Source organism: Helianthus annuus, chromosome 10, assembly GCF_002127325.2.
Source record: "Helianthus annuus cultivar XRQ/B chromosome 10, HanXRQr2.0-SUNRISE, whole genome shotgun sequence".
Lineage (NCBI taxonomy): Eukaryota > Viridiplantae > Streptophyta > Magnoliopsida > Asterales > Asteraceae > Helianthus > Helianthus annuus.
The window spans coordinates 65,640,311-65,650,082 of NC_035442.2; the positions used below are offsets into that span (position 1 = coordinate 65,640,311).

The 9,772-nt window shown below is 38.2% G+C and overlaps 2 protein-coding genes across 2 annotated transcripts; one reads left to right on the forward strand and one right to left on the reverse strand.

Moving 5' to 3' along the window:
• Positions 1–1,544: 1,544 nt before the first annotated feature.
• LOC110884595 lies at positions 1,545–4,350 on the forward strand. The gene is made up of 3 exons (XM_022132311.2): positions 1,545–1,667; positions 3,846–3,948; positions 4,041–4,350. The coding sequence occupies exons 2-3, from the start codon at positions 3,855–3,857 to the stop codon at positions 4,187–4,189; spliced, it is 243 nt and encodes an 80-aa protein (XP_021988003.1). The 5' UTR covers positions 1,545–1,667; positions 3,846–3,854; the 3' UTR covers positions 4,190–4,350.
• Positions 4,351–6,451: 2,101 nt separating this feature from the next.
• Positions 6,452–8,723, reverse strand: LOC110884594. Its single transcript, XM_022132310.2, has 3 exons — positions 8,584–8,723; positions 7,276–7,773; positions 6,452–7,103 (listed from the first exon to the last, which is right to left on the reverse strand). Exons 1-3 carry the CDS (start codon positions 8,675–8,677, stop codon positions 6,580–6,582), a joined length of 1,116 nt encoding a protein of 371 aa, XP_021988002.1. The 5' UTR covers positions 8,678–8,723; the 3' UTR covers positions 6,452–6,579.
• Between the last annotated feature and the right edge of the window lie 1,049 nt (positions 8,724–9,772).

The window sequence follows — 9,772 nt, forward strand, 5'->3', positions numbered from 1 at the left end:
TACCGGATCCCCAGCTTGATTTTCTAGAAGCAGGAGCCATCTACATGGCCTAAAATCTTCTCCAAACTACGAACTACCTTCTAGACACCATAGTCCAGTACTCCTCCCACATGCAACTTACATAAGGGAGCAACACTAGACTGGGGGGACTTGAAGGGGTATGGTCCCAGATCTCGCGTCAGCAGGACCGCGAGTGACCATTACCCTTATCAAAAACCCCCACCAGCAAGAACTTATCTGTGTCCGTGCGGGCACGCGCGAACACAGCTGTCGAATCCAATCTGTCAAGTGATGGGAAAATAAAGATAGGCATAAGTGATGCGGCCTGGCACCACATCCTATGAATATCTCCTTACCTTGTGTATGAAAACGGGTGTACGCATAGCGATGCGGCCTCGCACCGCATCCTGTGAACGTTTTCATCAATATAAGGGATCTGGACAACAACAGTCACCACAAGTGGCGATGCGGCCTGGCACCGCATCCCGCAATCTTAGCCAGAGTGAGAACGTGGAAACAACAGTAGTTACCGCAGGCAGCGATGCGGCGCGGCACCGCATCCTGCCCACGAGGCAAGTGGGACTGACATCACAGAGCAAGTGGCACCTATGACAGTCGCCTGTCAGCCCATACGTAAGCGACAGACTGACACCGCAGTAGGACATGGCTTCACCTCCACAGCCGACAAGCCTGACACACCTGCATAAGGGCGGCGCGTCGTCAGTCTGTCCACTCAACCACCCTCCTTCACTCCTCGGCTATAAATACCCATCCCAAACCAGGTTTGAGGTATCGCTTCTTAACTCCCTCACAACTACTACTATCACACACTTTGCTTCTCAAGCGAACTACTGATTCTCACGCCGGAGAGTGGTAACAAGGAGCACCCTCGACCCCTTCCTCCTTGTTACGAGTCACGGTGTGTTTTCCTTGTGCAGGAGACAGCCCAGCTGACGGTCAAGCCACCGATCCTCGGAAAGAAGGGATTAACCCTACTTGACGAGACCAGTGAATTAACCTTTCTTGGTTAACCACTGTTTCATCAGTTTCATTACAAATGAGTCTTAACATACAAATGTTTAGTTAGTTTACTGAAATACATGTTATAGAGTAATTACATAATCACTCTAGAGTAATTACATAACTAATCTACTAGAGTAAAGTCATGAATTTTGATATTTTTATATTTTGTAATTCAACATAAGTAGATGAAAAAATAAATTCTAAAAAAGTTTTCTACACTTCTTAACATCTCATGTTAAGACTATTTTACATGTTAAAATTCATTTGTATATAATCTTTGTATTATAGATGTTTTAAAGGAGGAAAAAAAGCTTTCTTCACTTCTCATTTTAAGACTATTTTATATGTTAAAACCCATTTGTATTATAGATGTTAATATAGTAAGACCTAAGAAATGGGCGATACTTTTGGGAGGAGGGATCTTTTTAAGATGGTTCTGGCGTGTTTACACAAGTTTTTAATAAATAAAGGGGTAGTTGTAAAAACTAACATAAAGTGAGGCCCTTATTGCAAAACTGAAAAATTCAACTCTATAAATTACATTTCCAACCCCTCCGATCGCTAGAATCTACTTCATCTTTGCTGTTCGTTCCGGTTGCAAATTAGGGCTTCAAATTTTACTTCTTCTTTGAGATCTCAAACAGGTATAATTACTTAATCATAAACTTTTTTCTATTCATTTCTCCCTAAATTTGTATTTTCGATCAATTATGTTCATCAAATGTTAATGATTTGTTATATCTGATTCGCTTACGGTTAGGGTTTCATATTTAAAACTGAAAATCCAGATTTGATGCGACTCGTTTTTTGATTACGTGGTACTTGTATCTGTTTAAACGATTCAGAATTTGATTTTTGATGTGAAACTTGTGGTTATGTATATGGATTCAATTTGGTTAGCTGGGTTTTTTTTATTTTTTTTTATTTTTGCGATAGGGATAATTATAAAGATGTTGATGTTAATATTGGAAACTGCAAATTCAGATGTAGGTTTTGGCATTTGAGGTTTTGTGAGAAACATTCATTATTTAGATGTATTTTTAAAGATTAGGTTATATATTTATGTTCATGAACATATTAAAGTGGAATTGACTTTGTGGTTTGTTCAATTGGTTCTTTTGTTAGCAAGGTGTGATGTTTGTTGGTTTGTTATTTTATTTGAAGTATGAGTGATATTTGAACATTCTTGGAAACTTTATTGGTCTGCTTCAAGGATGGTGTTATGTTGGGCTAAAGATTAGAAGTAACATGAAGAGTTTATTGTAGTACTTTGATAATTAGACATGTAAACATTTTATAGAGGGGCCAAAAACGGGCCCGAAAGAATCTGACTGGCATACTTAGGTCTAGCAATTTTCAGTTTGGAAATGAGATCGTGTTGACATTTTTTTTAAATCTGGGCAGGTGATATTGATAATTGATGTTGATTAAATGTCTCTTTAAGTGTTGGTAGTGTCGGGTGCACCTCAAAAAGCATGTCATGTGTTTCTTTGTATTGTTCTTGACATATTCAGCTATTCTAGTTTTGCTATTTGTTTGTATTTTTAATAAGCTTTTGGTTGTTAAATAACAAAAACAATAACAATAACAAAATGTTTTTTTTAATATAGAAAATGGTTTATGACACTTATGACTTATGTATACTTCATCTTGCATTTTTGTAATAGGATTAAGTCGTTTATGTTAAAATTTAAAACTCGGCTATTCTTAATTATATAAGATGATCCATAGATACCTAAATCGCTAGGGTACCCACGATCCACGTATTGGATCGTGGTGTACCCAATCGCAATTCGCTACAGATCCGGAACTTCCTGGTACGGCGATCCAAATTGATTAGGTCCGGCGATCCGAGTTGCTCAGGTACGGCGTTTCAGAATGATAAGGTTCGGTGTTCCAGAATGATAAGGTTCAACGTTCCATATGACGAATTCCGACAGCCGGTGTTGTTTTCAGCCGGAAACCAGGAAGAAAGGGAAGAAGAAGACAGAACAATGAAGAAGAAGACAGTGGCTGTGTAGGTGTTTTAGGGCTTTTTAGGGTTTAAATAAGTTTAGTTATTTCAACATTTAACCCCTCTATTTTTACTAATTTACATTTAAACCCTAAAACTTGTAGTTTTTTACATAAAAAATATAAAAGTAGTTTGTGTATTTAAACATTTAACCCCCTCTATTTTCAATAGTTCAAATTATGTTTGGTAATTTGAATTTTGGAATTTGGTAGTTTCTGTTTTAATTTGTGTACGTCACCTCAAGCGAATCGCGTACCCGAACCATGTACCCGTACCGGAGCGAACCGCGAATTAGGTAACTATGATATGATCAATGCAATTTGGTAACCATGTAAACAATCAATATATCACAGTCAGTTTGGAAAGCATAGCTATAAGCTATCATCTTTAGAGAAGGATGCCTTAGTTTTACAGATTCGAAGAGTCTTGTATGCTACAACTTGATTCATGAAAACTATTTTTGAACACCTATGCTACAAAGATACAGGATGTATGTATGGACGTTGGGTATATATATATATATATATGCATTCAAATTAAAAGCAACAAACAATAGGATTTTCTGTTTTCAGTTTTTCTAAGTGCATCTGCAAAAGCCTTCTACCCTGGTTATAAGTAGAGTAGTAGAGTACTACCCGTATCTGCACAAAAAGACTTCTTTTTTCGAATGTTTAAACCCTTTACTTCTGAGCTTGAAATGACTGTTTTTAGTTTATATTCTATCAAACTTATTTGGTTTATTTGATTTTTCCAAAGAAAATGAGTTGTATTCTATCAAACTTACTGTCTGTTCGTGTTAATATTTCAGCTTGAAGAAATGACAGCCGGCAAGATTGTTGGTTCTGTTGCTGCAGCATTTGTGGTTGCATTCACCTGTGACTACATTATCGCTGACAAAAAGATCTTTGGAGGTAAGAATACATATATCTAGATCTAGATGTGAAATGTGAACGTTTTTTTTTAAATAAAAAAGCTTTTTTTTTTTTTTTTTGTGTTTGAATAGGCACCACTCCTTCTACGGTCTCAAACAAGGATTGGTGGGAAGAGACCGACAAGAAGTTCCAGGCATGGCCGCGTACTGCCGGCCCACCGGTGGTGATGAACCCCATCAGTCGTCAAAATTTCATAGTCAAATCTCGTGCTGAATCCTAAACTACAATCTTCCGATGGATTTCATGTTATTTTTATATTCAAAGAGTATTCTCTTTTCACATTAAAACTTGATCAGGGGAGCAACTTGGTCTGATAACTATTTCATTTGCTTAATTACCAATTTTAAATAAAAATTCTGTGGTTGCTGAATTTTCAACAAATTTTAGTTTGTATCACATTAGAGGATTCCAAAAAATTGATATTGAGGATAAAATATAGACCTGGCAAATGGGTCGGTTTGGGTCGGGTCGGGTCATCGGTCAAAACGGGTCAATTACAAAAAAAGGGTTGTTTTGGTTCGGGTCGAAACGGGTTCGGGTTGAAACGGGTCCGGGTCAGAATGGGTTTCGGGGCGGGTCAGGCTGGTTAAAAATTGCTTTCTTATATATATTATACAGTAAGGATCTTCTCATTTTTATCATGTCTTCGGAAAAAAACTATCAAATTCAGTGGTTTTGTTTACTTAATTGATTGATGGTAGATGATGTTATAACTTTTGATTGTACCTAGTGCTTATCAGATTTGTCAGCAACCTAACTGGATCTTCCATGCTTGAGCTTTTCGTACTTTCAGCAATATTTCCTGTACGTTTTCTATACGATGTGTTCTCGATCGAGTAGTTTTCAAAAGTTTGTTGATAATTTGTTTTGATATCTGATTTTGATTCGGGTTGAAACCCGTCCTGTGCGGAAACTTGTGTCGGCCTAAAACCCGTTGTGATCCGAAACCTGTCCTGTGCGGAAACCCGTGTCGGCCTAAAACCCGTTGCGACCCGAACCCGTCCCGTGCGGAAACTCGTGTCAGCCTAAAACCCGTTGCGATCCGAAACCCGTCCCGTGCGGAAACCTGTGTCGGCCTGAACCCGATCCGAACCGACCCGTTCCGATCCAAAACCCGCCGCGTGCCAAAACCCGTCTCGGTCCGAAACTCAATTCGTGCCAAAACCCGTCTCGGTCCGAAACTCAATTCGAACTGAAACCGTACTGATCCAAAACCTATTTCGTGCCGTAACCCGTCTTGTGCGGATACTTGTGCCGGCCCGAAACCCATTTTGATCTGAAATCTGACCCGTTTCTTTAAGGTGCTAACCCGCATCGACCCATTTCTTTAAAGTTGTCGACCCACTTTGACCCGAAAATAACATGATGGAATTTCAATTGACCCGTTGTGACCCGTTTAGTTAAAGTATCTTACCCAAACTAACCCATATAAGTTTAATAGCAATCCAAACTAACCCACTTGAAAGCCTTTGGGTCAAGATTGCCACCTCTAAAGATAATATTTCCCTTGCCTTAATACTGGTCTTGAAGTTTAATTTTAGTCGTGTATGCTCTCAATGTATGTATGTATGTATGTGTCATGGCTTTGTCTACTAGTTGGGACTAAGACCCTTCTTCATGGTAGAGATTCAAGTAGGGATGTAAACAATATGAGTTTAAGTTTGAGTTTAACTTAAGAGGTCTTAGAGCATGGCTTGTTTCAAGAATAATTTGTTTAGAATTTATTATTATTATATATTGAAATGTAGTATTGTTATCTGTAAAATTATTTGTATTTGTATATTGTTGCTAATGTTACAAGCTTATAGATATGTGTAGGTTTGCTATAATTGTTTGATGTAGAAAACTTGTTACGAGTAATAGATAGAGATTCCATGTTACAGATGTTATAAGCTTATACATGTGTGTAGTCGTGTAGGTTCACTATGATTGTTTATTGTTTGGTCTACACAGTATAAAACTTGTTATGAGTAATAGAGAGATGGGATGAAATTAATTAATGAGACAGAATTCATTTGTTACGATTTAGATATGTTCTTGCAATATTTGTAGTTTGAACTTTGAAGAGAACCATTTCCCGTAAATGTAAAATATGTCAAAACTAAAAAATAAATATACATAGAAAAAAGATCAAATGGCCTAGTTCACACTTTTAGACCGGAGGGTATGGGGGCCGTCCCATGCCCGTCCTCCCGCCGCCGCCCCAAACAGCCCACCCCCAGCCCCGTCGCCGTGCCTCTCCCGTGAAGATCGTCCGCCCACAGCCGATCTCGCCGGGCCTCCATTTCTCTCTCCTCACACACACATCTAGACATACATATATATATATAAAGGGGTTCATCCCCCACCTCCCTAGGTCCATCCTCTTGAGGATGAGGCTCTCCATACCCACTAGTCTTATACGGTTGGTCTTAAGTTCTGATTCATGAAAAAGTGATTGAAGATTCTCAGACAATGTATCATATAATATAATGTAACGCGATTAAGAAACAACATACAGTTTATTCAAAACAACTTTGACCAATAAAAAGCTCAAATCTTTTTTCAGGTTACATCATTGTTGGTTGCAATCTAGCTTCAAAGAAAATGTCTTTTAAAATTTCCAAGTGTTTAATGACGAACAGGAAAAACCTTAACATCATCCAAGACAGGACCACAAAAGTGACCATAGTCATTAACCTTTGTATGGTAAAAGGCACTGTAGAATGTAAGTCTTGTTCTGTTTGAAATGGCTTCAAACTCAAAGCTTGCTGTTTTAAACCCGCCTTTCCCGGTAGACTCATATTTAACTTTCAAGGTTTCCTTTGCCGCGAAAGCCTCCACCATCATCGATCCATGACACGCGTTCTTGGCGTCTCCAATGGTGAATGATAGTCTGTACAGTTTGTTTGGGATGGTGCGAATGATTTGGGCGATTGCAGTTTCTCTACCCCCAACCAACTCGATGGCAACTAGGCCTTCGGGTACTTGAAAGTGCTTTGAGTCTATGTATTTCGCTGGTTTCAGTGACTCGATTATCCACCCGGGGAGCGGTGAAACTATGTCGTGTATTTTGGGAAGGAGGAGGACTCCTGTTGAGAAGTTCTTGAACACATGAGGCCCGATCTCAAATCCGCCATTTTTCACCAAATTTCCTGCATTTTTTCACGTCATAGGTGATCAAATTACTTATTAATGGGATGGTCTGAGGCTTTGTGTTGTGTTGTGTTTTATCTCAAACGGGTAAAAAATATGTAGCTGAAAACGAAACAGGCCAAATGGGTTGGCTATTTTTAATGCATACAACCTCTTAAACGAACATATTACCTTCGGTATATCTTAGAGGAACCATTTCTTTGATTGCAATGGCATCCAAAAGAGGTCCACAAGCCGGATCCTCTTGAACACCAGGATTATGAAAAACGACCTTCACTCTCCTATAAGTAGCCATGAATGCAAAAGCATACGTATCTCCGCCATCGGTGCTATACAAAGTTTGAATGGGAAGGTCACCAGACTTACCCGAAGCCGAAACCCGTAGCACCTCATCTTGAGCACAAGTTCTTGTTGCAGAAAATGTGAGTGAGTAGGTTGACCCAACCTTCACATCAACAACTTGTGATATAGAGGCTTCATTCCCAAGCCTTGCTGCATGGGCCCCACGAGGGATCGCAAAGTAGAACCCACCCGGTTGGGGCCCACCAGAGACGTACTCCACCAAACCGGAGATTTCCCATTTTGGTAAAGAATACTTTCCTATGATCACTGTTTTCTGGATGTTTGATGCTTCTGGTCCTAGTTCAAAGTTTCCATTTGCAAGTAGACCTAAATACATGACATATTAATGATTAATAAGAGTTATCATAAAAAACCTAAAAGATTAATTCACCAAGATCTTGAAACTACATATTCTTGGTATGGGTACTCACCCATAGAGTGTCCTAAAGTCCTAAACCCAATTTTATGACCGTTTTTTCTCGATCGCAAAATATGGTAGTTGATACCCAGTTTTGTAGTAGTGTAGTTAGTGGCGAAGGTTCTTGGTGGCCTGGGGGCCTCGGCCCATACTGATTTTTCACTTGTGATGTTAGTTTTACCAAAAATTTCTGAATTTTTTAGTGTAAAATATTGGATGTTTATGAGTCCGGCCCTCACTGATTTTTCGTTCAAGCTCCGCCACCAAGTGTAGTAACACACTAATGTTTTTAACCTTGCTATCCACTACCATTATTAAAACTACAATATTTTTCCAAGGTATGCACAATAGACCCTTTTTAAGTGAAACCTTAAAAGAGACGTACGATAATACACCATATTTCCCTTGGGTATAACACGACTTAAAAAAACTTCTTCTAGCTAATGTTGAACTTCGTCAATAGACCCTTTTTAAGTGAAACCTTAAAAGAGACGTACGATAATACAACATATTTCCCTTGGGTATAACACGACTTAAAAAAACTTCTTCTAGCTAATGTTGAACTTCGTGTCTTATCAAACAAATAGAACCCAGTATCTTATTATAAAGCGGGATCTATTTGTCCGTCTTTCACTATCAATGCAATTTTACGAAACAAGTATAAAGCACAGACGTTGGACGACGACAAACATTAGTCGGTATATAGTTAGTAAGCTTACCATCAAGATATGGAGTACTAGAAGATGCTTGAGAGTATGACGTTAAGCTAGATGAGATGATGCAAAGAAAGAAGAGAGACATCAACAAAGCCATTTTTGTTTATGTCAAAGGTTAACAAAGTGTACCTACATACACGTTATACATATATGTGATTGTATATATAAGTAAAAGGGTGTATATATAGGTAAAAGGACATATTAACGTTTGGAAATTTGAATGAAGGGACAAACCACGTTAAAGTAGCATAAAATTAGGAGCAGAATGCGTTTGTTTAACAAGAGTAATGAGTGGCATTGGTTATGGTTTCTTGTGCTTGAATTTAATGAAGCTTCGCCACTTGTTTTAATTATCCACTTCTGTAGTACTTATGTTGTAAAAACTGGTGGAATTTGCAGTACTGTTAGTCACGTGCTAATGCACGTGGTGAAGCTGGTCATTTTGATTAAGACTAAATAATACGCCTAGTTTGAGATCAATTAAAATGAGTCATTAATTGTAACACCGGGGGGTTTACGCAATAATAGAGGTAACTTTGGGTGTTTTTTATTATTTTTGTTTTAACGACTCACTCACTACACCTGCTTCAAAATCAACAATAGAGGTAAGTGATTCTAGTATTTCGATTGTATTTCTTTTTCTCACTCAAATACGGTTAATTGTTGTGTTTTCCTTTTAGTTATACACATTGTTTTCAGGTTAGGGCGTTGAGCCGGTCTTCTTACCGGTCCACTGATTGGATCGGATTAAAATCTGGATGACGTCGCAAATATTATAAAAATAAATAGGGTAAAACTGGAAGAATTTAATCAATTTCTGGTTCGACTCCACAAAATTCCGATTCAACACCTGGTTCTCCGATTCTCTCATCCGAACCACCCATGCCTATGTTGGGTTGAATCAGTCTGACGGGCTGGTCTGACCCTCAAAACATTGGTTCTACGTTACGTCATACATCAGAACGACTTAATTATTTAAAAAACTAAGTATTATTTATAAATGTTTCATGGTAGTTAATTTGTATATCATTCTTTATCTTTCTTTCGCCCATCGCCTAATTAAATGACTCAATATCCTTGTAGTCACTAAGGTTACAAAGTTTTATCTGATACCAGTTGTAACAATCTTACCGTTTATAACAACTAATGCACGACTTTACAACCAAATGCTTATTACTTTGTTTTTGTTTAT